We start from the raw sequence: 25247 nt of genomic DNA, 5'->3' as shown, positions 1-25247 counted from the left end.
TTTAGAACCTTTAACTAACTAGTAACGTTATTATCCCGGCCATAGGCGGAGGGATATTGTTTGGCGTTGTCCGTCCTTCCATCCGTCCGTCGGGCACTTTAGTGTCTGGAGCCCTATGTTGGAAGTGCTTTGGCAGATTTCATTGAAACTTGGTAAGAGTATATATATGGATAAGAGGATGATGCACACCAAATGGCATTGTACACCATCATATAATAACGGAGTTATGGTCCTATGTATCTTGAAAAAAATGCTTTTTTGTGTGTCTGGAGCCAATTATCTTGGAAGTGCTTTGACTTTTGTGTCAAGAAGTATATCGGCAGGGGATATCAATTCAACGAATTCGCTTGTTAATTACATCATGTGCTGATCCTTGTCTAATCAATAAATTAATGGAATTAAGTGTTAGTTATTTTACACATTTGTAAATAATTTCATATACAGTAAACGTAAGTTAAACACTAAATTAACACAAAAGAAAATGAAATATGATTACTGCAAACGCGCACGAGATCCCTTTTCCCATCTATATAAATGATATTTTTAATGGCAGTTTGTAATGTTGTCGTGTAACCTCAAATAGTAGGGTATGGCATGGCTTATTTACGTAGAACGCCCACTTCCTTGTTTCGGTTTCGTTTTTAAGCATCCTTTCAAGTTGCAAATTTACTTTATACACAGCTTAAAATGATAAAAAGCGAATAATAAATATTAAAATACATTATTTGTTTATTTACTGTCTTGGTTTCAACCGCATGTTTTGCTTACTTTTTGATTCAGTATAGGACTATTTTTCAATTGGTGTGTATTAGTACGCAGATACCTGTAATTTCAGCAGGTACAAAAATACCGGAGCACCGGTGTCGACTAAACAAATAAAAAGGAGAGTTTATAGGTTTATGGTGAGTTATAAATACTGTGTTATAATGTCGTAGAAGTCGAGAAAGGCATATATTTTTGTGCCATAGTCAACAGGTGTTTGTTACTGTATTAAGCTGTAATGAGCTCCACCGGTCATTGTAATTGAGTTACTCATCACTCGAGTCTAAACAATACAGGAAGTAGGTATATGCACTGTGTTAACCCACTGTAGGCGATTCAGTAGTCGAATCTTAAGGTTAAAGCATGCATGACAAGGCGTTGCTTGTATGCATACTTGTTAATAGTTTTTGTTAACAGTGTCGTATATGTCCATACAAAGTGTTATGTATTGAGTCACAAGCTGTGGTATAAACATTTTAAATAGAAACAATTGAAATCTTTTAATACAATCTTTCATCCAATTAAACAATTATATTTTAGTAAACATAAATGTGATAGTATAATGTGTACCTGAAATAAATTGAGCTGATCAAATTACCTCCGGGGAAATGTTGTATTTGTATACTTGGAATGTTTTGTAAATTTAAAATTATTTATTGTTATAGTGAGTAAACTACAATTTAATGTCAACATTTTATTTTCATAATCTGAAACATACGGAAGAATATGTTTGTGGAATGATTAATACAATAAAATAAGAATCCTTTAGTGGAAATAAAAATCTTAGGTTTTTACATCAGTGAAATTCAGAACAAACAGGTTTACTGTACCAAAAATCTAAGGTTTTTACATCAGTAAAATTCAGAACAAACAGGTTTACTATAGGACAAACACATAATTGTTTTTGTTTGACATTAAAAAAGTCATATTAACAAATCAGTACAGACTGATGGGGATTTCTCAACAGTGTTAGATGTCTTTTGTACATTAAATAGTTTTTGACTGAACAAAGGAAATTTTGCAATGGTATAAATCTCACATTTTCATTGATGTTTTTCACTGCTTTTTCAGAATTTTGTACTAGTTTTTTGTTCGACAACAATTATGTGTTTTGTTTTTTTAAATTAGATCCTATGTACTCGCTTTTGAAATTAGAATATCCTTTTAATTGTTTAAGACATAAATATTTACCTTTACAACAATAAAGATAAGCAATACACAGGGCTTTTTTCCTTTTAAGAGAATGGCCGTGAACTGCCATTTCACAATTATGACATGAACATTTCACAAATCTAGTAAGGCCACTATTCTTGACAAAACGGCCCTTTTTAACTGTGAAAATTTGACTTTGGACTTGAAACCATCATAACCGGCCATTTCACAATTCAAAATTAACATCTGATTTAATATTTTAAGAGAGATAAGATATTGACAGTTAAGTTAGTCTTTTCTATGGTTTTAGATGGAGTTTACCTTTTAGAATATTGTTGATCTCAATGTAAGTGGTTATTTGTTGAAAGAAAGTGTCAAGACAATGAAAATATGATTGTAATGCATGATTTGAAGACATTTTAATATGATGCAAGTATTAAACATGGTTTTAATGTATACTAATTCTTTACAAACTTAATTTCACAATTTTTACAAGTGGGCAACTTGTTTTTATTCTCAATTTTCAAAAGTTCGCGACTCATTTTTTCACAAATTTGACAAGTTCGCGATTCATTTTTTCACAAAGTGAGAGGGCCAGGGCCGCCTCACAAAATCAGGAAAAACGCCCTGTTACGATGTTATATTAATATATGCAGTGTATTTATCCAATAATTTGGGAATGGGGCGTTGCCCTTTGGATTAGACAAATCACATTGTTTTGACTAAAATTTGGGAAATTCAGTTGTTGTTTTTTTGCTTACAAAAACAGTTTAACCTCAGTTTTTCAAAGTCTCCGGGACCATGTTTTTCGGGGGCATTTGAATGTTCATATACAGCAATTTTTCATTTTCTTTATAAAGTACCCGTCAAAGGTACCTTCCCAATTGAAGAAAATCTACAAAATTCCCAATTGCCTTCCGAAAAAATCCCAAAAGGAAGGAAAATTTATTCCATTTTTTTTTCCAAAAATGCATTATATGCAAGTTAACAACCGAAATGAACACTGACACTGAACATTTCAAGCCAAAATGAATGTAAATCCATATTTGAGTAGATTTGTGCTATTGATACCAAGCAATTAAAAAAAAATAATTTCCAATTGGAAGATTTCACGACTCGAATTTTCCCAATATCAGGGTGTGTTTTTTTTACGCTAATTTTTATGTCCCCCACTATAGTAGTGGGGGACATATTGTTTTTGCCCTGTCTGTCTGTTGGTCCGTTGGTCTGTCTGTCTGTTTGCGCCAACTTTAACATTTTGCAATTACTTTTGCTATATTGAAGATAGCAACGTCATATTTGGCATGCATATGTATCTCATGAAGCTGCACATTTTGAGTGGTGAAAGGTCAAGGTCAAGGTCATCCTTCAAGGTCAGAGGTCAAATATATGTGGCCAAAATCGCTAATTTTATGAATACTTTTGCAATATTGAAGATAGCAATTTGATATTTGGCATGCATGTGTATCTCATGGAGCTGCACATTTTGAGTGGTGAAAGCTCAAGGTCAAGGTCATCCTTCAAGGTCAGAGGTCAAATATATGTGGCCCAAATCACTTATTTTATAAATACTTTTGCAATATTGAAGATAGCAACTTGATATTTGGCATGCATGTGCATCTCATGGATCTGCACATTTTGAGTGGTGAAAGGTCAAGGTCATCCTTCAAGGTCAGAGGTCAAATATATATGTGGCCCAAATCGCTTATTTTATGAATTCTTTTGCAATATTGAACATAGCAACTTGATATTTGGCATGCATGTGTATCTCATGGAGCTGCACATTTTGAGTGGTTTAAGGTCAATGTCAAGGTCATCCTTCACAAGGTCAAGGTCATCCTTCAAGGTCAAACATCATATAGGGGGACATTGTGTTTCACAAACGCATCTTGTTCTCAATTGGTATGGTACAGGTACTTTTCCCAATTGGGGAAGAAAAATCGCTCAATATACACAACATGTTAAATTTATTATTATTTATTAAAATTTCATTTAATTTTAATACATGTTAATGTTCACCTTTTTTGAGTATGCATAAAATATATTTTATGTCCCCCACTATAGTAGTGGGCGACATATTGTTTTTGCCCTGTCTGTTGGTCTGTTGGTTGGTTGGTTGGTTGGTTTGCGCCAACTTTAACATTTGCTATAACTTTTGCAATATTGAAGATAGCAACTTGATATTTGGCATGCATATGTATCTCATGGAGCTGCACATTTTGAGTGATGAAAGGTCAAGGTCATCCTTTAAGGTCAAAGGTCAAATATATGGGTCAAAATTGCTCATTTAATAAACACTTCTGCAGTATTTCAATATTCAAGATAGCAACTTGATATTTGGCATGCATGTGTATCTCATGGAGCTGCACAATTTGAGTGGTGAAAGGTCAAGGTCATCCTTGAAGTTGGACCTTCAAGGTTAGATGTCAAATATATGTGGCCAAAATTGCTCATTTTATGAGTACTTTTGCAATATTGAAGATAGCAACTTGATATTTGGCATGCATGTGTATCTCATGGAGCTGCACATTTTGAGTGGTGAAAGGTCAAGGTCATCCTTCAAGGTCAGAGGTCAAATATATGTGGCCCAAATCGCTAATTTTATGAATACTTTTGCAATATTGAAGATAGCAACTTGATATTTGGCATGCATGTGTATCTCATGGAGCTGCACATTTTTAGTGGTGAAAGGTCAAGGTCATCCTTCAAGGTCAAATATAAGGGTCAAAATTGCTCATGTAATGTCACTTCTGCAATATTGAAGCTAGCAATTTTATACTTGAAATTCATGTGTATCTCATGAAGCTGCACATTTTGAGTGGTGAAGGGTCAAGGTCATCCTACAAGGTCAAACGTCATATAGGGGGACATTGTGTTTCACAAACACATCTTGTTTGTTGTTGGTGCAAACTGATATTAGAGCAATTCATTGTCACATTAATGAATGAAGAAATTGTGAAATAAAGAGGCAATAAAATAATAATTGTTTGTATTAATAGGAGTGAACAATTATACAAACTCTAAAATTAGCTTTTTGAATTATCCATTATAAATATGTTTCAAAACTCTTGAAGGGACATGTTGAGGGTGTGAAATGGTTATTGAAAATAGCAAAGTTTGAATCAAATATCACATTACTAATTAAATTAATAATATTTTTTCAAAGGTTCAACTTAATATATATATTTTTTTTACTTATAGAACATGAACATTTGGGTGGTGCGATAGTCTAGTGGTAACACACTGGTCTACCATTCCAGAGGTCCCCGGTTCATTTCCTGGCCGGGGCACTGAAAATTTCAGAAATGCTTCAAGTGTTTCCCACCCAACTAGAGATGTACTGGTTTTAAAACCTGAAAAAAATGTACAGATCAGAATGAACCATACCAACTCAAAATTGGTCGGTCTTGTCTGACAAATCAACAGTTTTCATGAAGTCTGCTGTCTGCATTTTATCATTTTATTAAATGAGTGAGGTACATTGTTCTCAGACAAATATGGTTTTCCAGGGACTTCATTTTTGTGCAGCTTGTCTTATAATCAATCATTGGCATTTAACCCAATCAAAGGGCATTTTGAAAATTTGTATGCAATTTCTCAGAAAATGTCAAGGATTGAAAAACTTTACAGATAAATAGTGATATCAGCATACAGCAATCATATTATGTTGCTGTTAATAATTATTTATATTTACATGCATATAAGGACTTTCTGTTAAGGTCTTAATATGATGCAGAGCATTTAGTTTCACAAATTTTCTGGAATAAGCATCTGTGACATATGTTCTTATGTTGAATATTTGTTAAATGAATGTGTATTGTTGTTTTGGCCTTGGGACATTTTTCATTTGTATCAAATGTCATTCAGTGTGTGCAACCATCTGATAAAATATTGCTGTATTTATGTTTGTAACTTTGTATGCACTTAAAACAAAGCAATTAAGTTAATGCATATTTAGGCAGACATTTTGCCTTGGGACTTGCAATAATTTTTATTCAAATATGTATCTTTAAGCAGGGATTTCATAAATGGAAGTTATTTTAGGGGTCAGATTCACTCTTCCAGCTTTGATATTTAGTAATGGAAGTTTCATCTGGTAGAAAAAAAAAAAAAAAAAAAAATTAAATGATAATCATTCAATAATACCATTGTTGTGCAGTCTTTAAAAAGTAAAAAAAAATTTGAGCATTAAATCCACTTTTACAAAAGAATAAATATCTAAGTTCCAATTATTTTGGTCATAAATTTATAGATTGACACCTCATTACTTATGAAGATGTTTATTTCTTTTGTGCAAGCGTATAGGTATCAATTATTTTATTAATAAAGAATAAAACACACAGCAAATTTCTTTTACATTTGCCATAAATCTGCAAGAACAATGTTTTAAGTCAAGCTATGTGATAATGAAAGCAAGGTATATAGTATATGAAATAGAACTAACATTTTACAGCGAACTGTTCACAGAATAATGATTTGTCAATAAATGTGTTTTTCAAGGCAGCATATCACTGTATGTGTAATTTCTTGATTATTTAATGAGAACTGCATGGATTTTAAACAATAATTTTGTTATAAATATTGGCCTGTTTTGCCATAGATTTGTGACTCTAATTATCACTTATAATCATAAATGTAATTTATATAATTTATTATAATTTTTAAATAATAATACAAAGAATAGATCAATATTGACTTGTCATACACCAATAAAGTAAGGATTTAGTATTGGTACTTGAAATGAAGGTGGAGAGAATTTAATGTCTAGACAGATTTTTGGTGGATACTTCTTTTCTCATTATATAATATCTTTAATGTTAGTCAAAATTTAAGCACCAATTTTTGTTTGTGTGCAGACATTATTTTAAAATTATTTTATACTTAATTGGGTACAATTCCACATTTCTAGTATCTTAGCTATAAAGAATGACTAGATCATTTATGATTTTTAGGATGTTATCGGTACAGCCGTTTTAAACAGTTTATCTCCATGTGTTTGTCCGCTATATAGGGCTTGCCACAGTTCTGCAGTGAGTCAGAGAGTCGGATTCTGCCAACACAAGAATTACAATTAAAAAAATATCCTGTAGTAGAACATCACATGAACAACAATGATGGCTTTATTTACATTGATTTACATTTAGCATGTGGTTGTGGGTGCATTTATACATAATTAATGCATACTTAATTCGCAGTTGAATTGGTACAAGCTTACAGGTATCAATAGAAGTCACATAGTAAGTGGTGAAGCAGGTGCTGGTGTCTCTTAAGCCATTTATCTTTGTTTTTATACAAAGGACAGTATTCATAGTGAGCTTCAATTAATCTGACAGAGCCGAACTTTAAAAAATATATAAAGTTATAGGAATAAATCAAATCAAAATAACTTACAAGCTGATTTAAATGTGGGCATTACTATTGATCAATTATTAATCTATCATCTATTATTCACCAAAGACGGGCTATTAGTCTCTAAATCCGCTGATGGATTACAATCTTCCCTGAACAATTTTCTGGAGTATTGCACAAATATGGATATAACGGTCAATGGCGCTAAGATAAAAATTGTCATCTTTCATAAAGGCAGATTAAAAAATGATATAATTGGGTTTATAACAACACTTCTCTTGAAATCATGATTTTTTTTAGCTCACCTGAGCACAACGTGCTCATGGTGAGCTTTTGTGATCACCTTTTGTCCGTTGTGCGTTGTCCGTTGTCCGTTGTTCGACGTCAACATTTGCCTTGTTCACTCTCTAGAGGCCACATTTATTGTCCAATCTTCATGAATTTTGGTCAGGGGATTGGTTTCAATGATATCTTAGATGACTTCGAAAATGGTTACGTTTGCTTGAAAAACATGGCTGCCAAGGGGCGGGGCATTTTTCATAATATGGCTATATATGGCTATAGTAAAATCTTGTTAACACTCTAGAGGCCACATTTATTGTCTGATCTTCATGAAACTTGGTCAGAAGATTCATCCCAATAATATCTTGGACGAGTTCGAAAATGATGCCGATTGGTTGAAAAACATGGCCGCCAGGGGGCGGGGCTTTTTTCCTTATATGGCTATAGTAAAACCTTGTTAACACTCTAGAGGCCACATTTATTTTCCGATCTTCATGAAACTTGCTAAGAAGATTTGTCCCACTGATATCTTTGATGAGTTAAAAAATGGTAACCTTTGCTTGAAAAACATGGCTGCAAAGGGGCGGGGCATTTTTCCTTATATGGCTATATATGGCTATAGTAAAATCTTGTTAACACTCTAGAGGCCACATTTATTGTCCAATCTTAATGAAACTTGGTCAGAAGATTCATCTCGATTATATCTTGGACAAGTTCGAAAATGATGCTGGTTGGTTGAAAAACATGGCTGCCAGGGGGCGGGGCATTTTTCCTTATATGGCTATAGTAAAACCTTGTTAACACTCTAGAAGCCACATTTATTGTCCAATCTTGATGAAATATGTTCAGAAGCTTTGTCTTAATGATATCTTGGATGAGTTTGAAAATGGTTACGTTTGCTTGAATAACATGGCCCCCAAGGGGCGGGGCATTTTTCCTTATATGGCTATATAAGGCTATAGTAAAATCTTGTTAACACTCTAGTTAATGATCTAGGAATAGTTATGTCAAGCATCGGCGCATTTATACAAGTGACAAATAATGATGCAGATAATCATATAGCAATTGGCATATCAGTTTAGGTTAACCCTAGATGACGAGTTTTGTATAACATTTAAACATTAATACAAATTGCTACAATTAAAGCTTTGATGCTTGCATGGAATTTGTTTAATAACACTTTTTATACACCTGTATCATCTGACCTCATTTTGATAATTGACATATTAAGGTTAAAATTATTGGTCAACCCAAAATAACACGTTTCATTTTAAATCATAAATGCTTACTTAAAAGCTTTGATAATTACCCGAATAATTCCTTTAAACACTTTCAACCCACCCACATCACCTTACCTCATTTTGACAATGACATTGACCTCCTCTTGGACTTCAACTTTTCAGAAGGTCTTAATTCTTTGTTAACCCAATATGACTTGTTTGGTCTTGATGGTATCTATGAACATTCCCGGCCACACCCACGTCACCTGACCACATTTTGACCCTGAAATTCACCTACTTTTGGACTATAACTTAGGCCAATACTGACAAGGCTTCCAGGGTTTTGAGGCAGCATATGCATTTATATTACGCAGCCTCTGGTCTGTTTTATCTATATTTACCCAGTAATCATTGAATATCAATTTTTTATCATTGAACATAAAATGTAAGCAAGAAAGTCATGTACCAAACACAATTATAGAGTAGTGACTTGTTGGAATTTCTCAAATGTCATTATTCCATGCATTGGATCATGGTGCATAAGTTGAAATTAGTATGTGAACTAATTGTGTATAATTATATACTTAACAGTCTATCATTCAGAACTACATGGATACAGCCCAACAGACTTAAACTTGCCTTGATTATTCTGAATAAATTGTCATTCAAAGTTAAATATTAGCTTACGTGTTTGCACCAACACTCTATGTTTGCCAATAAAGGTTGTGAAGACATTCCTGTAATAAACTGGTAGGTAGTTTAGGTGATATGTGCAGCCTGCAAGTATGAACAGACTTAACTCCATGTTTTACTTTTATTTCAATACCATCATAAAAGTCTTACATTTTGATTTATTGTGTACGCCCTATGCATATTTACATTAACTAATATTTTCTTAAAAACTAAGATAAATTAATTTATAAACAACTATCTTTAAACCAGCATTGATTTACTTCAACATTAACACTTAAACAGCATTTTAATTGATACTGTATTATAATCAAATTTCTTGTTGCTTGAATCACATTTATTTGTTAAGGGATAATTGTATATGAAATTATCAATCCAGTGTTAAAATGATTGGTGAGTGTACTGAAACATAATACACTTTGCAAGAAAAAGGTCAAAATCATGATCAGCATTTCTGTAAATTATAGCACGAAAAACATATCTTCTGACACAGTTGTATTGAAATAGTCAGAATAAAGCCCCTGAAAGGCAATATTCCATTATATACTCCAATACATGTGATACTGGTTGTCAATAGGTAAGATTAGAAAGTACCAGTATATGTCTTCTAGGCAGTTACACCTGCTCTTTGAGAGTGACACAGGTGTTAGCAGCTGTATTGATTTTACAGCCTCCATCTTGTTTGTCTGTTTAATGGGTGTTGGCTCCACACATATGACTTTCTGCATTATCCTATTACGTGACATATTTGTTCATGATAATTAATTACCAATTCCTCTCCTGCAAATGCATTCATATTCCAGGTGTAACTAGTGTAAGTAGATGAATATGTTTGTCTCTTTTTGCCGTTATTTTTTGTTGAAATAATGCAAATTTGATGGTTGAAAAGAATTTGTTCTTACATACTTCTGTGGAAAATTGTGCGCATGACCATGAGGTATCTTGCAAATTGATTAATTTTCTTGCTGTATTGTAAATAGCATTTTTCACTTCATTTTGCTATTGTTGGAATATTTGTATTTTATTTTTGAAGCTTTTAAACTCTTTATTTTTAAACTGGTGCTAAGTGTTGGTGATGCGAATGCCTTGATAGTTTATGCTGATTCAATCATGTCACAGCATAAATATCAGGCTGTTTTTGTTCATGTTTCGTTGTACTTGAAATTGACTGACAACCACTTCAACAAACTATTAATAGCAAGATCATTGTAATAAGGTTTAAACATTTGATTATTCTATAGTGTTTCTTGCTCAAGCAGTTGCTTGCAAATAGAGCTCTTATAATGTCCAATAACTTTATTCTTATTGTTTAAGTATTTATAGATTCCTTATATTTGTGACGTCATTTCATCATAATTGTACGCATAATGTATAAATTCTACGAAAAAAGTATTGAAAAATTAAATGGAATTAATAATGCATAAAATGAGTTACTAAATAAGTTATTTCAATAGAATATTACTTGCATTATTTAGAACTGCATTTAAATTCTTATCAAAACAAGAGAGAAAACAATATGTTATTAATGCAATCGTTTTATTTAAAAAACAGCAACATACTTTTGATATGGAATTTGTGGGTGAACATAGTTCTATTAATATCACTTATCGCAGGTAACTTTATGTGTAAGAAGTTGGGGTTTCTTTCTTACTGTGTCATACAGGTGTGTGCATTTTACTTCTTTCAACTTATATCCTCCTTTCAGTACATATTTACTTCTATAAATAGTTCCTCACTTAGTAAAATCATTTTAAAGATCATAAGTTTGGTTAATCCAGTAAAGTGAAAGTGAAATAGAGTATTTTTCGCACACTGGGTGTTTCAGAAGTGCATCCCTAGCTATAACTTTAATAAATTATGAATTCCTTATGTTTATATTTTCATTGTTTTCTCTATTGTTCAGATTGTTGACCACATCCAACTCTCCACTAGCCATCCTGACCTCCTGGGTTACACTCCACTCTTCACATCAGCTCTGCTCTCAGCTGCCTAGTCATGGACGGTGGCAAGAAGGTCTGGGTTCCGCATGCTACTGATGGCTTCAAACTCGGACGAATCGTTGACATCGGCTCTGAGTTCATCACAGTGGAACCATTTGATGCTCCAGGCTCAGTATGTTTACATTAATAACTAATGAATTTCAAAAGTTTTTAATTTTGTAATTGGTTATTGAAAGTTTCAGGGTAACTTATAATTCTAGATGTTTTTTTCCTGTATATTTTAAAATGCTGATCAACCTTAAGAAAACTTGGAAATTGTATCAAAAATAGATTTATATTCTGATACAGGTTTTTTTTTTCATTTTTGTTGGTATCAATATGAAATCTTACTTACTTTAGCATTTGTTTTGACAAGTGGACACAAAATGTTGGGCTCCCTACCTAAAAAGTTAAGGTCACACTTAAAGGGCAAAGGTAAAATATTGGCATAATACAGCTGTCCAAACATTCTCTTTTGGAGAAATCTGTTTCTGCAACACATTCATTGAGCCGCTTGAAAAATGGGGCTTAACTTTTAATTCCACTTTTATTGTATTTTTTAATTTAAAGAAGTCAACTCGCAGAAAAAATCCAGATTGGGCAGAAATTGTCATCCCTTATTAGCCTGTGCGGACAACACTTACATTAAGCCCCATTTTCCCAGAGCAAGGCTCGTATGCATTTTTCTGTCCTTGTTCCAGACATTGAAGGCGTTTTACGACCGTACGTTCCCTGCCGAGGAGTATGACACCAAGGACGTGGACGACAACTGTGGACTCATGTACCTGAACGAGGCCACCCTGCTCAACAACCTGCGCATGAGATACATGAAGAACAAGATATATGTAAGATATTTGTAGCAGTGCTCCAGCTAAGATTTGTTAAGGGCAGGGTGCATTGTAGCAGTGCTCCAGCTAGGATTTGTAAAGGGCAGGGTGCTTTTTTGTCAACAGGGACCTTTTAGTTAGCTGATCTTATTATCCCTGTGGTGTATATATAATGTTGCATGTGTTATGTGTGTATATTATATTAGAAATATAATTTATTTTCATGTAAATGATTATTACTCCCATTCATAAAACTGGTTTTACTCTGAAAATTAATTTAGCACAGCGGTACCAATGTGCCTATATTCCAAATCAATGCCGCTGATACGCATGATTTTCTGATCTTGGTAATTCAGCGATTGGAATTTTTGAAAGCGCTTGCAGACTGTTGTTTGCATTCTGCTAAGGACCAATCAAATCAGGCAGGCACTAATCAGTATATAAACCCTTTTCCTAGTAATGTTTTCAGTTATCGCGTAAAGGCAGTGCACCTTTACGGCAGTGCACCTTTACGGCAGTGCACCTTTACGGCAGTGCACCTTTACGCGGAAACTGAAAACATTACTTGGAAAAGTACTGCATTGACCAATATATTTTGTTGAGGCTTTAGTTTCACATAAATATTGTAGTAATGGAGCCTGAGTTTTAGATAGATTTAACAAAGTTATGTTTAATTTACTGTGTGCATTTACATGTGTACCGAACTGTTAGTTTGATTTTGTGGTCTTTTTCACAAAGAAACAAGGGAAAAATATAACTTAACTTAATACCAATATTAACTGAGTTTATAGTCATTTGCTGTTATAAATTATCTATGAGATGCAGTCCTTATCTTTTCCTTTTTCTCACTGCAGACGTTCACAGCTAACATCTTGATTGCACTGAATCCATACGCCAAGATTCCACATCTGTACAACTCGGAGACTCGTCATGCCTACAAGGGGAAGTCACTTGGTACCATGCCTCCACATGTCTACTCTATCGGTAAGTAAGACTTATTATTATTAAAAAACAGCATCTTTTTGCATGATGCATAATATTTAAGCAATATGTTTTATAGAAAAATTCTGAACTTCATAGTTTAATAATTTTCTTATTACTTTATGGATTTTTAGCTCACCTGTCACGAAGTGACATGGTGAGCTTATGTGACGGTGTGATGTCCAGCGTCCGTTGTGTGTGCGTGTGTGCGTGCGTCCGTGAACAGTTTGTTTGTGTAGACAGTAGAGGTCACAGTTTTCATCCAATCTATATGAAATTTGGTCAGAATGTTTATCTTGATGAAATCTGGGTTGGGATTGTATTTGGGTCATCTTGGGTAAAAAACTAGGTCACTAGGTCAAATGATAGAAAAACCTTGTGTAGACAATAGAGGTCACAGTTTTCATCCAATCTTCATGAAATTTGGTCAGAATGTTTGTCTTGATGAAATCTGGGTTGGGATTGTATTTGGGTCACCTGGGGTCAAAAACTAGGTCAATAGGTCAAATATTAGAAAAAAACTTGTGTAGACAATAGAGGTCACAGTTTTCATCCAATCTTTATGAAATTTGGTCAGAATGTTTATCTTGATGAAAACTGGGTTGGGATTGTATTTGGTTAGTCAGGTGAGCGATTCAGGGCCATCATGGCTCTTTTGTTTAATTTTTTTTTAAATCTTAAATTATGGATACATGTATCCCTTGCTGACTTCTGATCCACGATCATACAATTTAGACCCAGGTTTGATCCCCACTCTGGTAACTTTTTGAGATCTCCTGAAAATACATAAATTACTAATTCTTCCCAAGAAACAGACTCAAGTACTTTCAACTACAGGTAGCCAAAAGCTTAAAATGTGATGTAGTCTTAAAAAACAGCAACAGTTTTAAACTCGAATATGATCTAACATTAAGCATGTTGACGTTCTTACATTGACAGCTGACAAGGCGTTCCGGGACATGAAGGTGAACAAGATGAGCCAGTCCATCATCGTGTCCGGGGAGTCCGGGGCAGGCAAGACAGAGTCCACCAAGTACATCCTCAAGTATCTCACCGACAACTGGGGCACCAAGGCTGGACCCATCGAGCAGAGGATCGTGGAATGTACGAGTTCTCATTTGAGTCATGTAATCCGCTTTTATGGAATATTTGTTTAAAAGAAGTCTCTTTTAAACAGAATTCCTGTTAAGACAGAAATGATCATCCCTGATTAGCCTGTGCAGACTGCACTAGCTAATCTGGGACAAAACTTAGGGCACGTGCATTCAGTCCAGTTATCTCAGAACTAGGCATATTTCACTGTGCCATATTTTCCTAGCTCTCATGGCTTTGAAATATTTTTGTCCCTTGAAAAAGTTGTCAACTTGACAGTTATTCTGCAATGGCAGTCACCATTGATATGTAGATTGATAGTAAGCTATGATATGCAATCGCCTGGTGTAAATACAATTTAAAGGGGATCTCATACCTGCTATCACGCACTTTATATTATTGTTTAAAGGAAGCCAATAAGTGGAAGCCCTAAACAATTCAGATGCTTGTTTTCTATGCTTCAGGCAATCCATTGTTGGAAGCCTTTGGGAATGCAAAAACAGTCAGAAACAACAACAGCAGTCGGTTTGGAAAGTTCATTGAAATCCACTTTGACAACAAGGTAATCATTTCATGACTTTTGGGTTTTAGTTCAAGCTAAAATGCAAGTTTATTAAGGTGGAAGGGAGGAAGGAAGAACACATTTATAAATAAATAAATAAATAATTAAAACTTGAATACAAAATTAAGAGAACCCAGACATACCTCCTAATACCAAGGATGACAAAAAGTTGATTGATGGTATGACAAGGAGGGGATAAACTAATTTTGACATAACTAAATAACTAAACGTAATAAATATATGTTTTACGTTTAAAATTAATTTAAATGGAAAAAGAAAAGTTTCACCCGTATGCTATGTAAAGGGTTTCAATAATTCAAATCAAACATACATACATCATAGATCTATTTAAAAGGAAATCTCAGGAAATCTCAGTAAAGGATATTTAAAGGATAAAATTATAAATGGCCCATTTTAAACAGACGACCTACATTTGTGTTATGAGCTTAATATTGCAGCATTATCACAAAAGATATTTATGTTCTTGTACTAAACTGTTCATTATAATCTTGGCGTCAAAAGAGAATGTATTAAGAACACTCCATTAGAAAATATTGACGTCATTAAGACTGCGTTACCATTTTCCCTATAAAGATATCTCCCCTTGTTTCAGAATTTTGTGGCGGGAGGGTTCATCTCCCACTATCTGCTGGAGAAGTCTCGTATCTGCGTTCAGAGCAAGGACGAGCGTAACTACCACATCTTCTACCGCCTGTGTGCGGGGGCACCTCCCGACCTACACAAGCGTCTCCAGCTGGCATCACCTGACCAGTTCCATGTAGGTAGATCTGGCATTGTGTTTTCTTTACATTTTGCCATTTTTAACCAGAATTTCCGAAGAAAAAAAGATTGGCAAATGTCGGTGGTCGGGCGGGTGGGCGGTCGGGCTGGCGGATGGGCGGAACATGCTTGTCAGGGCCATAACTTTATCGTTCATTGTGAGATTTTAAAATCATTTGGCACCTTTGTTCACCATCATTGGACGGTGTGTCGCGCGAAAGAATTACGTTGATATCTCCAAGGTCAAGGTCACACTATGAGTTCAAAGGTAATAAAAAGCCATAAATGAGCTTTTCCGGGCCATAACTGTCATTCATTGTGAGATTTTAAATCATTTGGCACATTTGTTCAACATCATTGGACGGTGTGTCACGTCAAAGAATTTCGTCAATATCTCCAAGGTCAAGGTCCAACGACTAAAAATAGATTGAATTTGAAACCAGGGGGGTAACTATAAACAATCAGTAACAATGCACATTTTGAGTTGTCTCCCTTTATCAGATTTTTTTTCAAATTGAAATCGAGGTCTTTAAGAGTAAAAATAGATTGACTTTGACACGAGGGGGTAACAATGCACATATTGAATTGTCTCCCTTTATCAGACTTTTTTTTCAAATTGAAAACCTGGTTTTGTGACAATTTTGTCCCAGAGCTCCAGATAAGGGCCGTACAGCCGTAAATACGTCTTTTTCATGAAGGTTTACGCATTTATTTTTATAAACTGGACGTACAATTACAACTTTAATATCCCTTTTACGCATTTATGAAAAAAATTTGGCCGTACCAATACGTCTGCGTCAGCGCAGCGTGATTTGTTGGTCTCTAATCTAACTGCGCTTTTTGTTAATTTGAATTACCGAAAAGTTGTAAACCTGGTTTCGCTATTATTGTCTATTGTGTCATGTGATTTCCGGTAACTCGTAAACCCGTCAAAAACTATATGCCTTCGTGCAAGGGAAGGCTGGCTAAACCGAAAGCGGTTCAAAAAACACTTTGTTGTCATATAATGGCTACATTCGGTCGCCTCACCATCCTGATATTCAATCTGTAATCCCTGAAAAAGAGATTGTCGCCCCGATATTAAACAATTTGATTGCATCGGTGGTTAAATACATTAGGAAACACAATGGGAAACGGATCCAAACAAAAACTTTGGAAGATAGGAAAACCAAATATGATTGGCTTGTCACCGAGAAAATACAAGACGTTTTACGGTTAAATTGTAAATTTTGCAATGCCATCTGTGACAGTTAACTGCTAAAGCAATGATTCTTTTGAGATGAGACAGTGACATGAGTGTTCATTTACTAAGCTTACTAGTTGGCTTGTGTTTTCTTGTCAAGAAAAATTAAGAAATAGTATATATAAATTTAGTCATGAGTTGTAATGTGTAGTTGTATTTGCATCCTAATTCAGAATGGAAAACCTAATAAAGAAACTCTTTAAAGGGATCTTTTCACGGTTTGGTAAATTGACAAAATTGAAAAAAGTTGTTTCAGAATCGCAAATTTTCAGTTTTAAATTAGTTTATATGATATTTGTGAGGAAACAGTATTACTGAACATTTGCCATGGTCTAATATAGCCATTATATGCATCTTTTGACAATTTAATAACCTAAAAATTATAAAGCGTTGCAACGCAAAACGATTGAATAATTTGGAGAGTTCTGTTGTTGTCGTTTAATTGTGTTTAACTACGAAGATTGCTTATATAAAGTATAAAATACGTTGCCCATATATAGTTGGCAGGATGGCTGAGCGGTCTAATTGGTTTTTACTCCAGGATTTTGGGGGTCACTGGTTTGAGCCCTGCTGCGGGCTACTTTTTATGCTCCCGGTAGGGTGACATATAGCAGTTGAACTGTCCGTCAGTATGTCAGTGTGTCATTATGTCAGAATGTCAGTCAGTCTGTCCGTCCGTCCGAAAAAAACTTTAACATTGGCCATAACTTTTTCACTATTGATGATAGCAACTTGATATTTGGCATGAATGTGTATCTCACGGAGCTGCACATTTTGAGTGGTGAAAGGTCAAGGTCATCCTTCAAGGTCAAATGTCAAATTTATGGCGTCTGTCCGTCCGAAAACTTTATAAATTTGGCCATAAGTTTTTCAATATTGAAGATAGCAACTTGATACTTGACATGCATGTGTATCTCATGGAGCTGAACATTTTGAGTGGTGAAAGGTCAAGGTCATCCTTCAAGGTCAAATGTCAAGTTTATGGCGTCTGTCCGTCCGAAAACTTTATAACATTGGCCATAACTTTTGCAATATTGAAGATAGCAACTTGATATTTGGCATGCATGTGTATCTCATGAAGCTGCACATTTTGAGTGGTGGAAATTCAAGGTCAAGGTCATCCTTCAAGGTCAAGGTCATCCTTCAATGTCAAAGGTCAAAAAATAAATAATCAAAGTGGCGTTCTCATGAAGCTGCACATTTTGAGTGGTGGAAGTTCAAGGTCAGAGTCATCCTTTAAGGTCAAAGGTAAAAAAAAATCAAAGCGGCGTTCTCATGAAGCTGCACATTTTGAGTGGTGAAAGTTCATGGTCAAGGTCATCCTTCAAGGTCAAGGTCATCCTTCAAGGTCAAAGGTCAAAAAAATAATTCAAAGCGGCGTTCTCATGAAGCTGCACATTTTGAGTGGTGGAAGTTCAAGGTCAAGGTCATCCTTCAAGGTCAAGGACATCCTTCAAGGTCAAAGGTAAAAAAAATAAAATAATCAAAGCGGCATCATCATGAAGCTGCACATTTTGAGTGGTGGAAGTTCAAGGTCAATGTCGTCCTTCAAGGTCAAGGTCATCCTTCAAGGTCAAAGGTAAAAAAAATTCAAAGTGGCATTATCATGAAGCTGCAAATTTTGAGTGGTGGAAGTTCAAGGTCAATGTCATCCTTCAAGGTCAAGGTCATCCTTCAAGGTCAAAGGTAAAAAAAAATAATTTCAAAGCGGCGTTCTCATAAAGCTGCACCTTTTGAGTGGTGGAAGTTCAAGGTCAAGGTCATCCTTCAAGGTCAAAGGTCAAAAAAATAATTCAAAGCAGCGCAATAGGGAGCATTGTGTTTCTGACAAACACATCTCTTGTTTTTTTCTTTTTTAAAATTTTATTCTTGATTTTTACTGGAGCTTTTTAGATCCAATGTGAACATTTATCAATATAAAGCATTTAATGACAAACTTCAAAACATGCCAAAATCTGTGAAAAGGCCCCTTTAAGAAGCTAAATAAATTTATTATAATTGCAGCAAATGTTTCTGTAAAGTCGGTTATACACCCTTCAATATTCAAGAACACGGGTAGTACAGTACTACCTGTATTTTTAGATATGGTAATACAGGTACTTATTGATTTTCAGCGTTACTCCTTTTCTTTCTGTCAGTGGCAGTACTGTTACTAATTTCACAAATCCTTATCTGGAGCTCTGACTGTCCCTTGTCATGTTGGTTGATATGGTGTCTCTTTTGTCTATGTAGGAAGTAATATTTTGTGAACATATTGAATGTCTGTTAATATATTTTGTCATTTACCATTTCCATGTAGATTGATATGGCCTCTTTTGTCTATGTACTTTGTAATGTTATGTGAACATTTTGCATGTCTGTATATTATATTGTGTCTTGTTGATCTATGACCATTTACATGTAGGTTGAAATTGTGTCACATTTCTTCTGAAATATTTTGTGAACATTTTGAAGTATGTATGGTGTACATTTTATAGTGTCTAGTACAGGGCCCTAGTTTAGTCTGGCGTGGATAATATGTATCTAGCTATTCTAGTCTGCTATTGAATTATTTTGATAGTATATTATCATAAATCTAGCTATCATAGTCTGATACTGTATATTTGTAGAAAATAAAGTCATAAATGTTCCTAGCCTGTAGTCAGATTCAAATATATTTGGGGGATATTAAGTCATAAATGTACCTAGCCTATAATCAGATTCAGATATATTTGGAGGATATTAATAAATGTACCTAGCCTGTAGTCAAATTCAGATATATTTGGAGGATATTAAGGCATAAATGTAGCTCTTTTAGTCTGATGATAAAACATGCGTAGAATATTAAGTACTTGCTGCAAATGAGATATTGAAATATGTTAAGGGTACAAAGTCTTAAATGTAACTAGCCTTGTCTGATATTTTAATGTTTTTATAATAATATTCATCGATGTACATTTTATATTGTTCGGTTCAAGTTGACAAAAGTTCATTGGTCTGCCATATGGAAAAAAATGCTGTGTTGATATTGCAATGTAAGTTGGTTGATGACTTGCAATAATTACAGCAGGATTAGGGCATAGTTGGCTAAACACCTTACGGGTTAGCCAGTATTGAACCTGATACTGTCTCTGTATAGATGTGTTGTTGTTGTGGTTGCTGGATATTGTAATGTTTTATGTGTTTTTTTCCCTTTCCTCAAATGTTGATGGTAGTGATATAACTGTGGTGCAATTTGAATTACCAATCTGAAAGTAAATACATTCTTTGAACAAAACGCCAAAAACATCATCAAGGGTCAGATTCTTGTTGCCTTTTCTAGTCTTATATTTAAATTCAAGACATCAATTGCCTTCAGGACTATACATAATACACAATTTTCCATAAAAATGGTTAAAGCTTAGATCACTGACTTTGAAAAATCAATGCAAAGCCAATTCAAATGCTAGACAATTCCGCCACTTAGCCAAGGATTATGACAAAAAATACTTCTGTTAAATATTTTTGACATAAGGTAAAAAACCCTGATCACTTACAAATTGCTAGATAATTACAGATACCTGTATAACAACATCATATTCATTTATACTACACATTTTATTATTGTGTTCTTGTGTATATGTATTTCCCTCTCTTTCCCCGTGGTGTTCCCGGCATGCAGTATCTGTCTCGTGGCTGTACGCAGTATTTCACATCGAAGGAATCTGAGAAGAGTCTAACCAACGACCGCAAGAGCCAGTTGGTGAGTATATCAGTGAACCGCGGTCTGGGAAGAAAAGGGCTTAATGCGTGTGTGTAGACGGCACTTTCCGCTTTTATGGATTTATTTTGTTTAAAGGAAGCCTTTCTCAACATCAATCCATTTTAGGTTGAAAGTGTCGTTCCGGCACAGGCATATCTGGGATGACACTTTTTAGCAGATGTATTAAGCCCAGTTTTCCCAGAACAAGGCTCAAATAAACCTCTGCATGCTCTGCCTCCGTGTGGTTCTACAAGCAGCAATTCATCTTTCCAGAATTATAACCCCACAAACAAAGAGGGGGTGTATTGTAGTTAATCCTAGATCCTAGTCCTGCTTCATACTTGAAGACCAATAGTCACACAAACTTTAAATTTCTAGGTTGAAGTCCCAACATTAAACCTTCTTACCACAGAACAAACAGGATTAACTAAGAATTAATGTAAGGTGTACTGAAAAGAGAATAGAAAATGCTTGTTTCAGTTTCAAAATATTTTGAATGGAGAAGAGAAACAAACAGATTTAGTACAAATTGATGTGAGCTGTTTCGAATTGAATAGAAAATACTTCCTTTAGTAGGAATTAATGCAATGTGTTTTGAATGGAAAATAGAAAATACATGGTGTCCTATTATTTCATTTCAATATATAGTTTCTGAAGAACGGCAGCCTCCACGACTCTGTGATAGATGACGTGACAGATTTCAAGGTGTGTGATGATGCGATGGCCCACCTGGGTATGGGGGATGACGACCGGACACTGGTGTACACCATCGTTGCTGCAGTGCTGCACCTGGGAAATATACACTTTGAGGACAATCATGAGGATACAAGAGGTTCGCTTCCCATACAAAAATCATAATGTCCAGAGATAAAAGTTCAATGCAGTTCTGAGACCTTTTAAAGATACAGGAATACAACCTTGTCTGTAATATGATTGTGTACGTTTTAGCAATGTGGTTGTAAAGTTGATTTAGTCTTTAAGTACATTTTTAGTGTACATATAAAATAAACAAAGCCTTTTTAGCCATATTTAAAAAATTAACAGTTGCATATTTCAAAACCAACAAAGTAACTGATTTCATGAAACTTAATATGCAACATACCACATGAGGTACATGCACATCGTGTCAACATACCACATGAGGTACATGCACATCGTGTCAACATACCACATGAGGTACATGCACATCGTGTCAACATACCACATGAGGTACATGCACATCGTGTCAACATACCACATGAGGTACATGCACATCATGTCAACATACCACATGAGGTACATGTGCAATCGTGTCAACATACCACATGAGGTACATGCACATCATGTCAACATACCACATGAGGTACATGCACATCGTGTCAACATACCACATGAGGTACATGCACATCATGTCAACATACCACATGAGGTACATGCACATCGTGTCAACATACCACATGAGGTACATGCACATCGTGTTAACATACCACATGAGGTACATGCACATCATGTCAACATACCACATGATGTACATGCACATCGTGTCAACATACCACATGAGGTACATGCGCATCGTGTCAACATACCACATGGGGTACATGCACATCGTGTCAAGTCTTTCCAGAATTCTAGAATTTGTTACCTCTAGGCCCCTGGTCTTGTTCTGAGAAAACTGGGCTTAATTCATGTGTGTAGTGTCATCCCAGATTAGCCTGTGCAGTCCGCACAGGCTAATCAGGGACGACACTTTCCGCTTTTATGGTATTTTTAGTTTCAAGGAAGTCCCTCCTTTCCGAAAATCAAGTTTAGGCGGAAAGTGTCGTCCCTGATTAGCCTGTGAGGATTGCACAGGCTAATCTGGAATGACACTTTACGCACATGCAATAAGCCAAGTTTTATCAGAACGCGGCTCAAATGATTCTAAGGCAAAAAGTCCTGGATAAAAAATGAGTCAGAAACTTAACAATTTGAAAAATACCATATAGGCATAGTAGTAATGAAAAGACAGATTTTAATAACAAAATTAAGCATTAAACTTTTATTAATCTGTCTTTAATAAGTGTCAACAGTAAAATGAACAAACATATAAGGCCTTGAGTGATAAGAATGTCAAATTATTGGTCAAGGCAAGACAAGGTCGCCGTGGTGTAATGGATATGGTGTCCGCCTAGCAACCGGGAGGTCAGGGGTTCGATCCCCATCATGGGAGCGTTCTTAAGATCTCCCCCAATGACATCAAGTACTGGTTCTAGGCCCAGTAAACAGACTCGAGGGCGTTGATATAAGCCTGAGGCTTTCGACGCAACAGAGCTAAAATAAATGGGTTTAAACTAAGGCAAGACACAAAATGAATGTTTAAAAATAAATTCATGACAGTCGCAAGGAGGTTCTTATTAGGTTCTCATAATGGAGTATGCACTTACACAGATTACAACACACAAGTTCCAGTGACTAAGGAGTCAGGACAATGAATTACCTCTCCTGTTTTTGCTAGCTTTCCACCTTTTTTAGCACTCATAGTCAATAGGCCCTTAACACAATTAAATTGCCATCAAATTGCGCTGAGTGCATTTAACTAATCAGTTTCTTGCTTTGATCAATTATCTGTTCTGCACAAAGAACACCTGTTTAAACTCTGCTATATGAACAGCCGAGGTCAAGGCAAGATCAGCATGTTTTATAAGATTTGACAGGTCCTGTGTATGATAATGGTAAAGAAGTTGCAAGATGCTGATCGTGAAGTATAAATGGGCATGACACTTCTCATCCCCAGTGAACCACTCATTTTTGCATCATTTGCCGCTGAACACAGATTATGAAACGGAGGTATTAATTATGTTTGTGATAAAGCCCTAGTTGATAATTGATCTTGTGCCCAGGTGGCTGCAAGTTGACAGGAGTGTCTGAGAAGTCTCTTCTCATTGCGTCTGTCTTGCTGGGGGTGGAAAAGGGTGACCTTCAGGAGTCGCTGATCACTCGAGTCATGCAGGCGACGCGCGGAGGGGTCAAGGGAACTGCAATCAAGTAAGTCCGGGCATGGTCAGGTCCTTTGTGTGAAGCACAGATCTAGACTGAGAAAATGCAGGGTGCTGCTTATAGAAGCTGGGGTAGGGCGGCAGAAAGTCTCATTGTTTTATTTTTCACATCCGCTTTGCTCTGGGAAAACAGGGGTTAAGGAATGTGCGTTAAGTGTCGTTATGTATTAGCCTGTATAATCTGCAGAGAATTTTCAGGGACTACGCTTTGAGCCTTAACTGGATTTTTGCTAAAAAGAGACTACCTATAAATGAAAAGTACAATAAAAGGAGTAAGTGTGGTCCCTGATTGGCCTGTGCAGACTGCATATGCTAATCTGAGACAACATTTGACACAAATGCATTTAGCCCTATTTTCTCAGAGAGAGGCTTGTGTATTGCTCTGTGGATCAATTGTTTTAATCACTTTAAAACATCTAAAAGACTTAACCCAGGTTGTGCTAATTTGTTGTAAAGAAAAACTACTCTGGGGGTACAAAGCAAGCCAAGATATTTGAATTTCCTTCCGAAATCACAAATTTTATTAACTATATTTATTTGAATGAAGCTACATTGGTGCATAACATAGGTCAGCGTTATTTGTATCTTCAGATAAGATTTGGTTCTTCCAAAGTTGCTGAAACACAGATAACATTTTTCTTTTCTTTTAATGAATTATGAAATAATTGGAAAATAAATAAACTTAAAAATATATTTATCATTCATAATTCCGTTTGCTGGAATTTATTGCCTGTTAAGGCAAGCTTTGGAGAAGGGTTGCAGCACTCTGGTACCTTGATCTAGATCGTTCCCTACCATGTCACAGCAGTATTGTTGGATTGTCGTTTGTTGTTATTTGTTGTTGTTTTACCTTGTGCCAGTATTGTAAGGGGTTTGTTTCAATGGAATTGGCTTCATTTAAGTATACAATTCTAGACATTGTTGTAATACAGTGATTTGTATTTTATTTTTGCTTGTTATAATAGATTCATTCACCCCAACTGCTTTGGTAATTGTTATTGTCAATTTACATCTCAGTTTTCATTAAAAAAGATGAGTATGAAATGAGACCTCACATTCTATTCTCAGGGACATCTGTCAATTGAATCACATGTTTGTCCCATGACATATATATTTGTTATCATTACAAGCACACTGACTGTACAGTTGGAACAATGTTTTATGATATTTTGTTACAGACGTATGCCAAATAAAGATGATGGAGAAGTGATCATGTAAGGCTTTGTCTATGTGTCCTTTCCTTTAAAGAACACCTTGCACCTAATAGAAATCTGCTTACTTTGTTACATGCATTCTGTAGATTATTGCGTCCTGAATGTTAATGGAATTTCATGGAGGCATTTTCTCATAGTTTTTCCTCTGGTTAATTAGGTGATTTAAGACAGGACATTCACTGTTTTAAACAGGGTAATGTGACAATGAAGATTATCAATAATATTTACTATCTTACAATACAATACAGTCTCAATTAGAAAAAACGCCATTACAAGTGTACATTGTGAATGTATAGGCCTTCGGTGATTGTTAGTTGCCGTTGATCTGCTTCTGTTAGTAGCTAGTTTAATGAATCTTGGGTTGAGCAACAAACTACTG

General features: G+C 35.2%; 1 protein-coding gene across 5 annotated transcripts in view; it reads left to right on the top strand.

Moving 5' to 3' along the window:
- Window positions 1–738: 738 nt before the first annotated feature.
- LOC127831987 (unconventional myosin-VI-like) overlaps window positions 739–25247 on the top strand; it is a 60005-nt gene continuing 35496 nt past the window's right edge. For 3 of the 5 annotated variants that reach the window (XM_052357115.1, XM_052357113.1, XM_052357112.1), the window contains exons 1-11: window positions 739–902; window positions 11359–11567; window positions 12136–12279; window positions 13116–13245; window positions 14182–14346; window positions 14799–14896; window positions 15510–15674; window positions 20560–20640; window positions 21289–21472; window positions 23499–23643; window positions 24833–24868. In XM_052357115.1, the coding sequence (XP_052213075.1) occupies window positions 11451–11567; window positions 12136–12279; window positions 13116–13245; window positions 14182–14346; window positions 14799–14896; window positions 15510–15674; window positions 20560–20640; window positions 21289–21472; window positions 23499–23643; window positions 24833–24868 (1265 nt within the window). In that variant the 5' untranslated portion in view covers window positions 739–902; window positions 11359–11450. The remainder of the gene's footprint in view (window positions 903–11358; window positions 11568–12135; window positions 12280–13115; window positions 13246–14181; window positions 14347–14798; window positions 14897–15509; window positions 15675–20559; window positions 20641–21288; window positions 21473–23498; window positions 23644–24832; window positions 24869–25247) is intronic. The other 2 variants (XM_052357117.1, XM_052357114.1) reach the window with 1 other exon arrangement.

Source organism: Dreissena polymorpha, chromosome 5 (genome assembly GCF_020536995.1).
Source record: "Dreissena polymorpha isolate Duluth1 chromosome 5, UMN_Dpol_1.0, whole genome shotgun sequence".
Classification (NCBI taxonomy): domain Eukaryota; kingdom Metazoa; phylum Mollusca; class Bivalvia; order Myida; family Dreissenidae; genus Dreissena; species Dreissena polymorpha.
Note: the sequence above shows the minus strand (reverse complement) of the source record. Positions and strands in the feature narration are given on the sequence as shown.